Source organism: Ranitomeya variabilis, chromosome 1, assembly GCF_051348905.1.
Source record: "Ranitomeya variabilis isolate aRanVar5 chromosome 1, aRanVar5.hap1, whole genome shotgun sequence".
In the NCBI taxonomy this organism is placed as follows: domain Eukaryota; kingdom Metazoa; phylum Chordata; class Amphibia; order Anura; family Dendrobatidae; genus Ranitomeya; species Ranitomeya variabilis.
The window spans coordinates 721909139-721925959 of NC_135232.1; the positions used below are offsets into that span (position 1 = coordinate 721909139).

Below are 16821 nucleotides of genomic sequence, written 5' to 3' on the forward strand. Positions count from 1 at the left end.
ATAGTGCCGACCCGCAGACTTAGGGTCTGATGTGGCCATCAGCTCTCTTCCCCCGGCAGAAGTATAAAAGTGGGTATATACTGGAACGAAGAAATGATGTCCAGGCAGCAAGAACATAGTGATAATATTGTGTAAAGATTTTACTTACAAAATGAGTGCAGCTGTTAGTTCGGGCCATGTACTCGGTCCTTTTGCTGTGGCGCACATAATATCTGGGAACTCCCCCACCCGTCCGTGATGCCTGAGTGCACCTGGTATTTGTGACCAGTCGCCATTGATATGAACATTGCCTAAGACGTGTGTGAAGAGAAGCATTCCGTGTATTTTGAAGATTCATAGTGCACATGGTGGAGCTGCTCTGCAGGAAAGGTTTTCTCCTATCTAAGTTCTCTTTCTTCACCAGAGTTCAGTGACGTTCCACCCAAAGCGAAAATTGCTGAGCGCTGCAAATACTGGCCAGCATGTAAGAACGCGGAGCGCTGCACTTACCACCACCCCACTACATCCTGCAAGTAAGTGACCGCCCGCACAGTCAAGCTGTGTCCCCCCTCGCCCTCTGGCTGCTGATGGTCCTTCTTTCCCTCCAGAGCTTTTCCCAAGTGCCGCTTTGCAGAGAAATGCTTCTTCATACATCCAAATTGTAAATTTGATGCAAGGTGCACCAAGCCCGACTGCCCGTATACACACGCCAGCAGACGGATGCCGGCGCCTCCGATAAAACCAGGTACGACTTGTATAGATAAAGGCGATGTGATCACCCTGGACCCTGAGCACCTCTCCAGTCCTGGGATTGAGCCTCCACCACAAGCTGCAGACCGATTGCTGCTTTGGATGAGATTGGAGTATAAAATATGCTAAGTTACATGGGTGGGAGGATAGAGCAGTGGAGAGGATCCTCACCTTGAAATAAAGCTGTAGGAATGGGAGGCATGGCTGCCCAGTGACTGCAGCAGCCACCTTCTTATTAACCCCTTCCCGACCCATGACGCCACGTAGGCATCATGAAAACCCGTGCCAATCCGACCCATGACTGCAGCAGCCACCGGCTTATTAACCCCTTCCCGACCTGTGACACAGCGTATGCGTCATGAAAGTCGGTGCCAATCCGACCTGTGACGCATATGCTGTGTCACAGAATGATCGCGTCCCTGCAGATCGGGTGAAGGGGTTAACTCCCATTTTACCCGATCTGCAGAGACAGGGGGAGTGGTGCTTCAGCCCAGGGGGGGTGGCTTCACCCCCCGTGGCTACGATCGCTCTGATTGGCTGTTGAAAGTGAAACTGCCAATCAGAGCAATTTGTATTATTTCACCTAAAAAACTGGTGAAATATTACAATCCAGCCATGGCCGATGCTGCAATATCATCGGCCATGGCTGGAAACACTGATGTGAGCCCCCCCCCACCCATCGCCCCCCCAGGCCACCGATCTGTCCCGTAGTCCCCTCTGTCCTGTGCTCCGCTCCCCCGTCCTCCTGTCCGCTCCCCCCGTGCTCCTATGTCACCCCCCCGTGCTCCGACACCCCCCCCGTGCCCCGATCTCTCCCCCCCCCTTATACTTACCGAGGCTCCCGGTGTCGGTCCGTCTTCTCCATGGGCGCCGCCATCTTCCAAAATGGTGGGCGCATGCTCAGTGCGCCCGCCGAATCTGCCGGCCGGCAGATTCGTTACAAGTACATTTTGATCGCTGTGGTAGGTTCTATCACAGCGATCAAAATAAAAAAAATCCCCCCCTTTATCACCCCCATAGGTAGGGACAATAATAAAATAAAGAAAATATTTTTTTTTCTTTTTCCACTAGGGTTAGAACTAGGGGTAGGGTTAGGGTTACGGGTAGGGTTAGGGTTATGGCATGTGCGGATTTGGCTGCGGATCCGCAGCGGATTGGCCGCGGATCCGCAGCGGATTGGCCGCTGCAAATTCGTAGCAGTTTTCCATCAGGTTTACAGTACCATGTACACCTATGGAAAACCAAATCCGCTGTGCCCATGGTGCGGAAAATTCCGTGCAGAAACGCTGCGTTGTATTTTCCGCAGCATGTCAATTCTTTGTGCGGATTCCGCAGCGTTTTACACCTGTTCCTCAATAGGAATCCGCAGGTGAAATCCGCACAAAAAAACACTTGAAATCTGCTGTAAATCCGCAGGTAAAACGCAGTGCCTTTTACCTGCAGATTTTTCAAAAATCGTGCGGAAGAATCTCACACGAATCCGCAACGTGGGCACATATAGCCTTAGGGTTGGAATTAGGGCTAGGGTTGGAAATAGGGTTAAGATTAGGCTTGTGGTTAGGGTTACGGATAGGGTTAGGGTTACAGTTGTGGTTAGGGTTGGGGTTAGGGTTAGGGTTGGGATTAGGGTTAGGGTTGGGATTGGAATTAGGGTTACGGGTGTGTTGGGGTTAGGGTTGTGGTTAGGGGTGTGTTGGGGTTAGGGTTGTGATTAGGGTTATGGCTACAGTTGGGATTAGGATTAGGGGTGTGTTGGGGTTAGTGTTGAAGTTAGAATTGAGGGGTTTCCACTGTTTAGGCACATCAGGGGTCTCCAAACGCAACATGGCGCCACCATTGATTCCAGCCAATCTTGTGTTCAAAAAGTCAAATGGTGCTCCCTCCCTTCCAAGCCCCGATGTGTGCCCAAACAGTGGTTTACCCCCACATATGGGGTACCAGCGTACTCAGGACAAACTGGGCAACAACTGTTGGGGTCCAATTTCTCTGTTACCCTTGCAAAAATAAAAAATTAAATGCTAAAATGCTAAAACATAATTTTTGAGGAAAGAACAATTATTTTTTATTTTCACGGCTCTGCGTTATAAACTTCTGTGAAGCACTTGGGGGTTGAAAGTGCTCACCACACATCTAGATAAGTTCCTTCGGGGGTCTAGTTTCCAAAATGGGGTCACTTGTGCGGGAGCTCCAATGTTTAGGCACACAGGGGCTCTCCAAACGCGACATGGTGTCCGCTAATGATTGGAGCTAATTTTCCATTCAAAAAGCCAAATGGCGTGCCTTCCCTTCCGAGCCCTGCAGTGCGCCCAAACAGTGGTTTACCCCCACATACGGGGTATCATCGTACTCAGGACAAACTGGACAACAACATTTGGGGTCCAATTTCTCCTATTACCCTTGGGAAAATAAAAAATTCTGGGCTAAATCTCATTTTTGAGGAAAGAAAAATTATTTTTTATTTTCACGGCTCTGCGTTATAAACTTCTGTGAAGCACCTGGGGGTTATAAGTGCTCACTATGCATCTAGATCAGTTCCTTGGGGGGTCTAGTTTCCAAAATGGGGTCACTTGTAGGGGAGCTCCAATGTTTAGGCACACAGGGGCTCTCCAAACGCGACATGGTGTCCGCTAACGATTGGAGCTAATTTTCCATTCAAAAAGTCAAATGGCATGCCTCCCCTTCCGAGCCTTGCCGTGCACCCAAACAGTGGTTTACCCCCACATATGAGGTATCGGCGTACTCAGGAGAAATTGCCCAACAAATTTTAGGATCCATTTTATCCTGTTGCCCATGTGAAAATGAAAAAATTGAGGCTAAAAGAAATTTTGTGTGAAAAAAAAAGTACTTTTTCATTTTTACGGATCAATTTGTGAAGCACCTGAGGGTTTAAAGTGCTCACTATGCTTCTAGATAAGTTCCTTGGGGGGTCTAGTTTCCAAAATGGGGTCACTTGTGGGGGAGCTCCAATGTTTAGGCACACGGGGGCTCTCCAAACGCGACATGGTGTCCGCTAAAGATTGGAGCCAATTTTTCATTGAAAAAGTCAAATGGCGCTCCTTCCCTTCCGAGCCCTGCCGTGCGCCCAAACAGTGGTTTACCCCCACATATGAGGTATCAGCATACTCAGGACAAATTGGACAACAACGTTCGTGGTCCAGTTTCTCCTTTTACCCTTGGGAAAATAAAAAAATTGTTGCTAAAAGATCATTTTTGTGACTAAAAATAGGGATTTTTGTGTACTTACCGTAAAATCCTTTTCTCCGAGCCATTCATTGGGGGACACAGACCATGGGTGTATGCTGCTGCCACCAGGAGGCTGACACTAAGTATTACAAAGAAAGTTAGCTCCTCCCCTGCAGTATACACCCCTCTGCTGGCTCCCAGCTAACCAGTTCGGTGCAAAAGCAGTAGGAGATCAATAACATATAAGCGTATAGCATGTCACATTATATATGAGAGTATAACATATCAAATGATAAAAACAAATACAACTAATAATAGGGAGGGAGCTGTGTCCCCCAATGAATGGCTCGGAGAAAAGGATTTTACGGTAAGTACACAAAAATCCCTATTTCTCCTTCGCCTCATTGGGGGACACAGACCATGGGACGTCCCAAAGCAGTCCCTGGGTGGGGACAACATCAGATCAGGCCGTGTAACCGCTACTTACAAGTGCGCCAAGGCGGCCTGCAAAGTCCGCCTGCCCAGACTCACATCTGAGGAAGTGTGTGAATTATAGTGCTTCAAGAATGCATGCGGACCTGAGACAGGGAGATAGGCTGACATCTAGCACGGAAGGACTCCTGGATGGTGAAAAGAATCCACCAGGCTAACGTGGCCGATGAACCCGGCTAAACCCTTCCTGTGACCATCGGGAAGCCTACTTACCATCGAGAAGCCCAAGCAAAGTGTCCAACCTTTGGAAGGACGCCGTCCTCGATACGTACCCACTTGGAGCACTCACTTCTTCCAGATTATGGAGAACCCATTCCGTTGTGTGGACTGGAGCCGAAAGATGAGAGGACGATGCCCCTGCAACAGTGGGAATACAAAACCACCTTGGCAACAAGGGAATGGGATGGCTTGAGGGCAACGATGCATAGATGGTAATAAGGAAAAAAGACTGAAAGGAACAGAGTGGGAAGCTCTGAAGACTCATCAGGATGACAAGAACGCATAGAAGAAAGGGGAGTGACGTTCCCTTATCGTAAAGTCTTTCTGGATCGAAAAAGGAGTGTACTGTAAGATCCCCAGGACCATTAAGGTCCCCCAGATCTAACGGTACGCGGTAGGGAAGAACTACAGGTGGAGACTCCCTGCGAGAAGGTCCATATTTCCAATTTTGACGAAATAAGACGGAGAAATACTAGTACCGCAAGCGAGAAAACCTGACATGGTCAGTGCGGGTCTCCCAGGATCACTGGGGGCCTTTTCCGCTTCCAAAAAGGTCTCAGACGTAGTGGAAGAGGAGTTATGGAAATTGGTACCGTGGAAGAAACGGAGTATGCACTGCGATGGACTTGGATCTTGCAGCCAAACCATGAACTGGAGTACATAGGCGTTCAGCTTGGACGCCATCCGACCTACATCTGGAGTACTCCAGTGAAGGCAGATGTGAAGGAAGACTTCCGAGTGAAGTTCCCACTCACTTGAGGAGAAAACCCTGACGGCTGAATATGTCAGCCGCCCAGTGTTCTACTCCAGGGACATGTACTGTTGAGATCACCGAATGATAGATCTCGGCCCATCAGAGAGTGCGAGGTACCTCGGCCATGGCGCTTGACTGTGGGTACCTGCGAGATGATTGACGTATGGCACAGCCGTGGCATTATCCAAATTGAAGACGGATGGTTGACCCGCCTAAGGGCAGTGGACCTGCTGTGGGATTGGCCGTACTGTTCAGATCCCCAGAGAAATGATCGGGAGAAGAAGACGGGCATTGGTATCCCTAATAACCATTGGACCAGAAGAAGGCTCTGGATGAGGAAGGAGCTTAGAAACTACCTTTTGAAAGCCTGATTGACTTGCTGAAAATGAGCGGAGCAAAAGAAAACTACTTCCGTTTTCATCTTATTGCTCGGAACCCTCCTAGCTAATTGAATGAACCGAGGGAATGAGTGATCAAGTGCACAAGCTCCGTGTTGAAGGGCCACGACCTTGACTCGAGAGAGAGAATTACCATCCTTCTTGTGCAGGATCATCGTCAAAGAGGATCTGCTGGGCTGGGAATGAGGAAAAAACTTGTCTAAGTTTAGCTGCTAGCCCAAGAGAGAGGGTATTGCAAGTGATATAGACGACTTAGCGTAGTCCTTGTAGAGCGGCTAGAGAGTCGACCGAGTAGGGCAGGACGACCATGTTTCTAAGGTGCAGGAAGCGCATGACAACCGTCATGACCCTTGCGACCACTCTGGTGTGGTAGCCAGGCAGAAGGGCCAGGTCGTGAAAATACTGTTGGCGAATGGAAAGGCGAAGAGATTATAGTAGAGAGGAGAAATAGGTATGTGAGGGAAGAATCCCGGATGACGATGGATGCCAGAAAACAACCACGTTTCTCTGTTGAAGTAGTGGCTGAGCGGAGGAACTCCATCCGAAAAAAGAGAGGGCCCTGTCAAAGGTTGTTAGAAGTTTGGGGTCCAGAAATGGAGATACTTTTCATTCCCTCCATTTTGGAACCAAGATCCCTTAGATCTAGACTGTCCTGGCCAATGCTTCCACTGCTGGTTGAGCTTGAAGAAGAGATACGATCCCTTGCTAGTCTCCCGCTCAGAAGATTTGATTGGCCAGCTATACTGTGGAACGAAGTAGATAAGGTCTGGGACCCGGAGACTGACTTTCTCTCCCTTTGGTCAAGCAACCCATGTGGCGGCTAAGGAAGGGTAGAGCGCTAAACCCGAAACCACAGGACGGAACTAACTAGACCTGCTATCCGACCGTCTGTGGAATCTTAATTGATGATACACCGGCCAGGATACTGGTAGGAATACCGCAAGAAATTCTGCCCGGCGAGTCTGTCAAGTGACAGAATGCGGGACTGTAACCAGCAGGTCTCTGCCATCGTGCAGAGAAGAAAATAAGGAAAAAAATAAAAATAAATAAAAAAAAATAAAAAAACCTCGATCCACCATCTCTTAACAGGGAAGTGGAGAGGAATCGTCCACTTTCTTGCATCTGATACAAAGGGGGGAAAAAAAAACCTCCTTGTTGGGACGCCACAAATGTGTGCCTCAGTACATCCCCAGAATTGAGGTTTCCGAGTGGACAGGGCAGGTTGTGGCGATAGACCTGGATGCAGAAGAAGATACATGGAGGCGACACTCCGTGTGCTCGTCTGTTGAAGGTGTGGGGGGAAATCGGAGCCCTTAAAGGGACCCGTCGCCCATAAAATTCCGACCAGGTATGGTATCCTACTTAGAGGTCTTCCAGTGCATCACCGTCAAATGTTGATGGAGATTTTCTAGAACCTGTACGTTTTTCTAGAATACTTGCGGCCCCTGCTAGCCGACGGCTCCCATTGTAGGAGAGGGAGCATGTGAGTGCTCCAGAGCTCAGTTAGGGTGACCAGCTTAGGATAGATGATGTGCCCTTAAGACCAGTAAATACTGGTCATGCGCTTTTAAGGCTAGGGGTTACTGGCCATGAGCCTTTAAGACCAGGGAATACTGGTCTTGTGCCTTTTGTAAGATGAAATACTGTTCATGTGCCTTTAAAAGCAGGGCATGCTGAAATCCAGGAGATAATGGTCATGTGCCCTTAAAACCAGGGTATGCTGGTCATTTGCGTTTAAGACCAGGGCGTACTGGTCTTGAGCCTTTAAGTCCAGGGCATAATGGTCACGTGCCTTAAAGACCTGGGCATACTGGTCGTGTGCCTTTAAAAGCCAGGGCGTACTGGACATGAGCCTTTAAGACCAGGGCATACTGGTCATGTGCCTAGAAAACCAGGACGTACTAGACATGTGCCTTTAAGACCAGGGCATACTGGATATTGCGTTTAAGACCAGGGGATACTGGTCACGTGCCCTTAAGACCAGGGCATACTGGTCATGGCCTTGGAAAAACCAGGACGTACTAGTCATGTGCCTATAAGACCGGGGCATACTGATTATAGCGTTTAAGACCAGGGTATACTGGACACGTGTCTTTAAGACCAGGGAATACTGGTCACGAGTCTATAAGACCAGGGCATGCTGGTCACGTGCCTTTAAGACCAGGAATACTGGTCATGAGAGGAATGTAGGAACATAAAGACCAGCAAAGCTGGTAATGTGCCTTTAAGAACAAAAAAAAAAAAGCTGGTCATGCTCCTTTAAGACCAGGGATGCTGGTCATGTGTCTTTAAGACGAGGGCACACTTGCCATGTGCCTTTAAGACCAGTGCCTACTGGCCCTGTGCCTTTAAGACCAGGGCCTACTGGCCTGATTAAGTACTAAGGAAAAGGAGACCGGCTTCTGGCAGAGCAGAGAATGCTGGGGATGTGACCCTTTTAAAACTAGGGGACCCTTAAGACCAGGGAATGCTGGTCCTGGGTTTAATAAAAAGGCATGGAAAGCTGGGGATGCACCTATGGGCCCAGCGACTACCGAGGCAGAGTAGCAAATACCAGGGAATGAGTCACCAGGGAATGAGTCATGAGAGCTTCGTTGCTGGGAACTCACAGCTCTCCGTTTGCAAGCCTGCATACTGTACTATACATTCTGTAGTGTGCAGGAGCACCAGAAAATTGCAGCCTTAAGTATATAAAAAAAAACAGGGAAGCTAGTCCCTTAATGCTGCCGGGATGCGTGCCGGGGGGGGGGGGGTGGGGGGCGATTCACCTTACTCAGGTTCTGAGTCCCCCGACTGGAATAGCGCTGACTTCAGCGCTGAAAAACCGCCGGCCGCAGCCCCCTCCAGAAGAAATAGTGACCGCAATGGAGGAGGAGGAAGATGGCCGCCGAGATCTCGTCTGGAACGAGAAGCGCCTGAATAGGGGGGCGGAGCCGCTAGAAGGGAGCAAGCGGTGGGCGGGGCCTCCCGGGCTGCGGCCTAAACAGGGCCGAAGCCGGGGACTAAAGTTATGGCTTCGGCCAGCGTGCACCCGCAGACTGAGGGGAAAAGTGCCGCGAAGCTCTGTGGGGACCCAGTCGCTATGGAGCCCTCCTCTGACCGTTGGAACACCCAAATCTCACGGAGCACTTACCCCAATATGGAGGGGGACCATGGCAGATGCTGCAGGTAGGAGCTGTGCCCGGGTAGATAGGACGATGCAGGGTTGGGGAGCCTCCATCCACCATCCCTGCAGAAGAGGGGTGGAGAGGAACCGTCTGCCTCCTTCCATCATCCGCTTTTTCAGTGGTGATGCAGTGGGGGCTGCTCGGACGCCACGCTGGAAGGTGCCTCTGTACAGCTGAGGGTAAAACCTGGTGGACAGGGCTGAATGTCCGGCAATAGGCCTGGCTGCAGAAGAGGATACTGAAGGTAAAACTCCAGTGCTCGTCTGATAAGGGAGGGGGGAGATCGGTCCCATGAAAGGGCCCGTCGCCCCTAGAATCAGCTCAGGCAGTGGCTTCCCACGTCGCAGGAGAGGATACGGAGAGGTGAAACTCCTGTGCTCGCCTGTTGTTGGTTCGAGGAGATCGGAACATGAAAGAATCCGTCGCCCCATTCGACCGTAGTAAAAAGTAAAAAACGGAAAAAAATAGTTTTTTGGGTCTGAATAGCAGACCCGTCCGTGTGCCTCCTACGGACACTAAGCAAGAACTGGTTAGCTGGGAGCCAGCAGAGGGGTGTATACTGCAGGGGAGGAGCTAACTTTCTTTGTAATACTTAGTGTCAGCCTCCTGGTGGCAGCAGCATACACCCATGGTCTGTGTCCCCCAATGAGGCGAAGGAGAAAGTTAAATGTTCATTTTTTACTTCCATGTTGCTTCTGCTGCTGTGAAACACCTGAAGGGTTAATAAACTTCTTGAATGTGGTTTTGAGCACCTTGAGGGGTGCAGTTTTTAGAATGGTGTCACTTTTGGGTATTTTCAGCCATATAGAACCCTCAAACTGACTTCAAATGTGAGGTGGTCCCTAAAAAAATGGTTTTGTCAATTTTGTTGTAAAAATGAGAAATCACTGGTCAAATTTTAACCCTTATAACTTCCTAGCAAAAAAAAAAATTTGTTTCCAAAATTGTGCTGATGTAAAGTAGACATGTGGGAAATGTTATTTATTAACTATTTTGTGTCACATAACTCTCTGGTTTAACAGAATAAAAATTCAAAATGTGAAAATTGCGAAATTTTCAAAATTTTTGCCAAATTTCCGCTTTTTTTACAAATAAACTCAGAAATTATCGACCTAAATTTACCACTAACATGAAGCCCAATATGTCACGAAAAAACAATCTCAGAATCGCTAGGATCCGTTGAAGCGTTCCTGAGTTATTACCTCATAAAGGGACACTGGTCAGAATTGCAAAAAACGGCAAGGTCATTAAGGCCAAAATAGGCTGGGTCATGAAGGGGTTAAACACAGTTTACTTCTTTGTGCAGGATATCAATGTTTTCACGTCATATTCTCTTTGTAAATGTTTCTCTTGTCTCCAGTAGCGCATATCCCGCCCGTGGTGCAGCAATGCCGCTATTTCCCTGCTTGTAAGAAGACGGAGTGTCCATTCTATCACCCCAAGGTAAGTGTGATCCTGGTCTATTTCTATGCCAAACTTCAGATGTGAGCAAAAGAATTTGCACTTTACTGGTCCTGTGCTCGGTGGCCACTGGGCCAGGGCCATCTGCTCTGCCGCTGCTCCCCTCTCTGGTGCATTGTGGCACGACATACGTCTTGACCTTACAAAGCCTACTAAGCAGCAGAGGTGTCCAGGATTGCAGGGAATATGGTGTTAGCCTCTGGCACTCCTCACCTCTGTTGCTAACTGCCATAGAGAACGGTGCTGGATCCCAAAGTAGACCAACGCCAATCTATGTCTACCAGGCTTGGCACCATTACTTATGTCACTCCTTTTTCTTCCCACTCTCAGCATTGCAGGTTCAGCAATAACTGCACTCGCCCAGACTGCGAGTTCTATCACCCCACAGTTCCTGTCCCGCCCCGCCATGCTCTGACATGGACCAGGACACAAGCCAGGTAACATCGGGGGCCTTCCATGTGCTCGTCTATAAACACAGAACACTTCATTAAAAACATGCTGCATAAAGATAACCTTTTCCCCTTTGCAAACATGGCTTGGTCCTGTAGGTTTAACGCAAATACAGTGGGTATGGAAAGTATTCAGACCCCTTTAAATTTTTCACTGTTTCATTGCAGCCATTTGGTAAATTCAAAAAGTTCATTTTTTTTTTTTCCTCAATGTACACTCTGCACCCCATCTTGACTGAAAAAAAACAGAAATGTAGTAATTTTTGCAAGTGTATTAAAAAACGAAAAGCTGAAATATCACATGGTCATAAGTATTCAGACCCTTTGCTCAGTATTGAGGAGAAGCACCCTTTTGAGCTAGTACATCCATGAGTCTTCTCGGGAATGATGCAACAAGTTTGTCACACCTGGATTTGGGGATCCTCTGCCATTCTTCCTTGCAGATCCTCTCCAGTTCCGTCAAGTTGGACGGTGAACGTTGGTGGACAGCCATTTTCAGGTCTCTCCAGAGATGCTCAATTGGGTTTAGGTCAGGGCTCTGGCTGGGCCAGTCAAGAATGGTCACAGAGTTGTTCTGAAGCCACTCCTTTGCTATTTTAGCTGTGTGCTTAGGGCCATTGTCTTGTTGGAAGGTGAACCTTCGGCCAAGTCTGAGGTCCAGAGCACTCTGGAAGAGGTTTTCATCCAGGATATCTCTGTACTTGGCCGCATTCAGTCCTTCATGTGTTTTTTAGCAAACTGTATGCGGGCTTTCATATGTCTTGCACTGAGGAGAGGCTTCCGTCGGGCCACTCTGCCAGAAAGACCTGACTAGTGGAGGGCTGCAGTGATAGTTGACTTTGTGGAACTTTCTCCCATCTCCATCTCTGGAGCTCAGCCACAGTGATCTTAGGGCTCCCACGATTGCTCACTTTGGCTGGACGGCCAGGTCTAGGAAGGCTTCAGGTGGTCCCAAACTTCTTCCATTTAAGGATTATGGAGGCCACTGTGCTCTTAGGAACCTTGAGTACTGCAGAAATTCTGTTGTAACCTTGGCCAGATCTGTGCCTTGCCACAATTCTGTCTCTGAGCTCCTTGGCCAGTTGCTTTGACCTCTTGATTCTCATTTGGTCTGACATGCACGGTGAGCTCTGAGGTCTTATATAGACAGGTGTGTGACTTTCCAAATCAAGTCCTATCAGTTTAATTAAACACAGCTGGACCTCAATAAAGGAATAGAACCATCTCAAGGAGGATCACAAGGAAATGGACAGCATGTGACTTAAATATGAGTGTCTGAGCAAAGGGTCTGAATACTTATGACCATGTGATATTTCATTTTTTAATACATTTGCAAAACTTACTACATTTGTTTTTTTTTTTCAGTAAAGATGGGGGTGCAGAGTGTACATTAATGAGAAAAAATGAACTTTTGAATTTACCAAATGGCTGCAATGATACAGAGTGAAAAACTTAAAGGGGTCTGAACACTATATCTACAGTGGGTACAGAAAGTAATGTCCTGTGGGTGGAATGGTCACAGGAAATGTGCTGTCTGGTAATATTCATTCCTTATACTACAGCTGTGGTCAGAGACCACTCTGATCCCAGCCATGGATGCCATGGTATATAGCCATCGCAGCTTCTCTGTGGTTAGAATGCCTCCTATAGTAACTCCACGAAAATCAACATAACTTTAACTTTCTGTCAATGTAATCTTGTGTTTCTTGAACGCGGTAACATACATTTTTTGTAATTTTAACCCACAAAATGTTCCACGATTGTGAAAGGAGTAAAATACTCCATGAAAACATCAGATCTGTTATGTATGGACTGAAGGTACCATGTTATTAAAGGGAACCTGTCACCCCCAAAATCTATGGTGAGGTAAGCTCACCGGCATCAGGGGCTTATCTACAGCATTCTGTAATGCTGTAGATAAGCCGCCGATGTTACCTGAAAGACGAGAAAAAGGCGTTAGCTTATACTCACCAAGGGGCGGTCCCGCCCCAATGGGCGTCTCATGTCCGGTCCGGGGCCTCCCATCTTCATTCCATGACATCCTCTTCTGGTCTTCACGCCGCGGCAAGGTCAGAGAGGCCCAGCGCCTGCGCACTGCAGTACTTTGCTCTGCCCTCAACAGGGCAGACAAAGTACGCCTGCGCCGCGGCGTGAAGACCAGAAGAGGACGTCATGGAATGAAGATAGGAGGCGCCGGAGCGTACCTGAGACACCCATTTGACCGGACCGCAGCGGGACCGCCCCTGGGTGAGTATAATCTAACCTCTTTTTCTCCTCTTTCAGGTAACATCGGGGGTTTATCTACAGCATTACAGAATGCTGTAGATAAGCCCATGATGACGGTGAGCTTACCTCACCATCGATTTTGGGGGTGACAGGTTTCCTTCAATGACACATAAAATGGTGGAATTACTGTGTAACAAAAAGAAAATATCTATGAAAGGTCCTGGTCTCCTAATATAGTGACGCAAAACCAAAAAAAGGTCATGAGCCTATTCTAGAAAGGATTATCATTAGGATGGGTCATAAATACATTGGTGGGGTTCTGACATTTATAATACCCCCATCAATCGGCTCTGGCAGCAGCCGGATGTAGATGGTGCCGTTCCCTGAACTGCATCGTGAATTGTGTTCAGGTCATTAGGATCTGCGCTGCAGTATCAGTAGTCTCCATTCCTGGCCCTTACAGTGCAAGCTGGGCTGATGGTATTCGCTGCGATCACCGTGACCTAACTACATCATAGAAGCTTCAAATGGCAATGTCAGCAGATCTGGCCCTTAAGGGGTTAAAGTAATGTCACAATAAATTGACTCTTTTAGCCAGGGGTGTGGAGCCAGTGAGCCAAACCTCCGGCTCTGACCCTGCTCAATACTGACATGGACAAAGTGCAGCACAGATTCACCTCCACTAAAGGCCGAGATCAGGAACAGAACAGACATTTAAAGGACATTTTATTACTTTCCCACATTATTCAGCACACTCTGCATTGTGCTACTATGCCCAATGTGCATGTGTATATATAATATAGGAGTCTGAGTTGCTCCATTTTATTCCGAATCCACAGCCCTGCTCTTAGCAATCAGTATGGACTGGCCGCAGATCACCAGGAGACCTGCAGCCGCTCTTTGACTAGGACTAATCTGTATATCTGATCGGCTTCTTAGCGTCGCACTAACCTCCCGTTTCTCACTTCTTAGCGACTGACGCTGCGACCTTGGCTTTCAGAAGACACAAGATCGTCTCACCAACAAACACCACGCCAGACTTAATGGGTTTTTAGACCTTTTTCCTATGTTCCACGTTTTATATTCCTGTTACTGAGAGAAGTAAAACCTGATTTTTATTAAAAACATAAACCAAATTTGTGTCAGTGACTAAATCCAGCATTCAGGTGTTGCTGTTGGATCCGCTGAAGGTTGTAGATCGATTGTTACAACTAGAGATGAGCGGATATATTCAGGAAAACGATCGCCAAATCTGATTGTGCCATATTTGTACCATATTGAACATATTCACTCATCTGTACTCCCATTGACTCCAATGGTGTTCCGTGAATATGGCAATCGTAATCCAAACTGAATATTGAAATATTCGCTGATCTCTAGCTACAACGTCTTGTGGTTTCTTCTTCCTCCATAGCAGTGACCGCAGACCTGTGGGTCTCTTGACTGTATCAAAACTACAACCCTCAGCATGCCCCGTCCTATGCCGACTAAGACTGTGACCACAGCTTCATAGATTTTGCTCAGCTTTTCTTATAACCTTACAGCAATCCCAGCTGTGTCTGATACATTGCACCAAATCCCCAGCATAGACCTGTCATGCAACTTAACCAGAGAGAACTAATCCCCTTCTAGTTATAGGACATAAATATATGTTGGGTGAGAAGTATTGTGGGTTTGTTTTGCAGTTTGGTACATGATAATGAGGCAGGACTAGTCTGGTCAGGCGGCTCTTCCCCCAGACTAGTCCTGGTCCTCCAACGGAACGAGCCGCCTCGCCAAACTAGTCCTGTCTCATTACAATAATCCAATCTGCAAGATCAGAACACGGCACATAAAACACGTTTCCAGGATAAAGGAATCTACCAGGGGATCGGACCAGGTGCCTTTCTCTAACATGAAAATGTAAAAATTTTGCACTGTTGTTAAGAATTACCACATTGCGGCCATTCACCACCTTCCAAAAAACCATCATGTATCAGGACATAATCTGTACCTGATACTGTGCAGATAAAAGCGACCGATGGTTGCGCTAAAAGGTCGTCCACCGCTTTGTTGCTAGAAAAATGAAGTTGGGGCACATATTGCAGATTAGTCATGTTTTTTTTCTTCACATAAGCAGCGTGTGCGTGAGACTTCAGGATTCTCATTCACTTTGCTGCATCAGGAAAACATTCAGGTTTTGCGACAAAGCTGCACAAAGGAAAGTGCGCCAAACCTGCAACGTGTGAATAGGCCCTGATGAGTGGGGAAACCATCTGCACCAATAACAACAACAAAACAAAAAAGAGCGCCCATTTTACGCAGCACTGTTTGTGCAGAAATTTCTGCAATTACCCCTGGAGATTTAAGAATATAGCATCACAAATGAAGTTTTCGTTTTATGAAATCCAGAATTTTTAAAAACCCTTAAAATATAAATATTTATGAAACGCTAGAGAAGTTTGGTATTGCAGTCATCATACTGACCTGGAAAAAAAAAAAAAAAAGATTGTCTGGGTCCGGAAGGGAGTAGTGCATAAATAGATATTTAGGGCGAGGACATAAGACTTTACAGGTATGCAGAGGACTTGGCGTTTTGTATCAGAGAAGTAAAGATATGCTATATGTCAGTGCAGACCGATACTATGATGGCTGGTATTGTGTGACTGAGCCGCAGTACCAGACCCAGCCATGCAGACACGATGGTGCAGTAGTACCGCTCCATTCACACTGGATTCCCATTCTGCAGCAATCAGAGACTTACTACCTGTCTGAGACCACCTCTTTAACTGCACAGATGCCAATCACCCCCAGAGGTAACAGCAACTCCCTCCTTCCTGACACCAAATAAAACAAGAAAACGTGAAAAGAACTTATAAGAAATTATATTTGTTTTTTGTTTTTTTGTAGAGTAAATGCTCCCAGTGACCCCCAATATGAGATACGGCCCCTTCTAGCACCGAAGAGGTTTAAAGGGGATTCCAGGATTAGAAAAACATGTCCGCCTCCATCGGCAGCTTGTCTGGTATTGAAGTGAGCTGTAATACCAGACATAACCTGTACGCAGTGGGGGGTGCTGTTTCTGGGAGACGTCATGTTTATCTAATCCCGGACCCCCCTTTGAGAACACAGCTTCACAGACGCAGAACGTCTCATAACACAGCAGGAAATGGTCGAAGAAACGAGCAGCACATAGATATGGCAACGTCAGCGTGGGACGGACAAGGCAAAGACTGGAAACTTTGGGAGAAAAGGGAAGGCACTCGCATCCCGGCTGGCACAGCGATTGTAGCGAGCGAGGCCCTGGTGCCCGCAGTACGTCCTGGCTGCTGTGCGCCATCTTCATAGGGGAGTCTCCATGCTGGTAGAAGGGTCACAATGTAACCGCTGCGTCCTGCGGCCGAGTAGTCGGACCGGTCCCACAACTGCACAAGTGAGATAGTAACACCGACTCCTGCTCTCAATAGAGCAACCCCATGTGGGGGTAGCGCATGCTTCCTGGTAAAGCTGATCCGCCGGACCCCCGCCTTCTCAGCAGGACACGTCTGGCTCTGGATTCCAATGCAACTTGTCTGCGAGTCTGCAGGCTCCGCCGCTGTCACAGGAGAAGAGTCGTGCAGTCGCCATCAGTGCGGCATGTGAACACATTTCCATACAAACAAGCTGCAAAACACACGAACATGTCACCAGGAGGTAGACAGCGTCTAACACCATCAGGGAAAGTACGGAAAGAAGCTAGAAATGTATCATACTCCGGTGTCTGT

The 16821-nt window shown here is 47.8% G+C and overlaps 2 protein-coding genes across 8 annotated transcripts in view; one reads left to right on the forward strand and one right to left on the reverse strand.

Moving 5' to 3' along the window:
• ZC3H14 (zinc finger CCCH-type containing 14) overlaps nt 1-14214 on the forward strand; it is a 28556-nt gene extending 14342 nt beyond the window's left edge. Inside the window, exons 13-17 of one of the 2 annotated variants that reach the window (XM_077267579.1) lie at nt 404-512; nt 588-724; nt 10303-10385; nt 10734-10840; nt 14051-14214. In XM_077267579.1, the coding sequence (XP_077123694.1) occupies nt 404-512; nt 588-724; nt 10303-10385; nt 10734-10840; nt 14051-14057 (443 nt within the window). In that variant the 3' untranslated portion in view covers nt 14058-14214. The remainder of the gene's footprint in view (nt 1-403; nt 513-587; nt 725-10302; nt 10386-10733; nt 10841-14050) is intronic. The other variant, XM_077267580.1, reaches the window with a different exon arrangement.
• A 1710-nt stretch (nt 14215-15924) lies between these two features.
• The window catches only part of EML5 (EMAP like 5), a 175615-nt gene continuing 174718 nt past the window's right edge, over nt 15925-16821 (reverse strand). For all 6 annotated transcript variants that reach the window (XM_077267584.1, XM_077267583.1, XM_077267582.1 and 3 more), the window contains one exon: nt 15925-16720. In XM_077267584.1, coding sequence (XP_077123699.1) covers nt 16684-16720 — 37 coding nt within the window. In that variant the 3' untranslated portion in view covers nt 15925-16683. The remainder of the gene's footprint in view (nt 16721-16821) is intronic.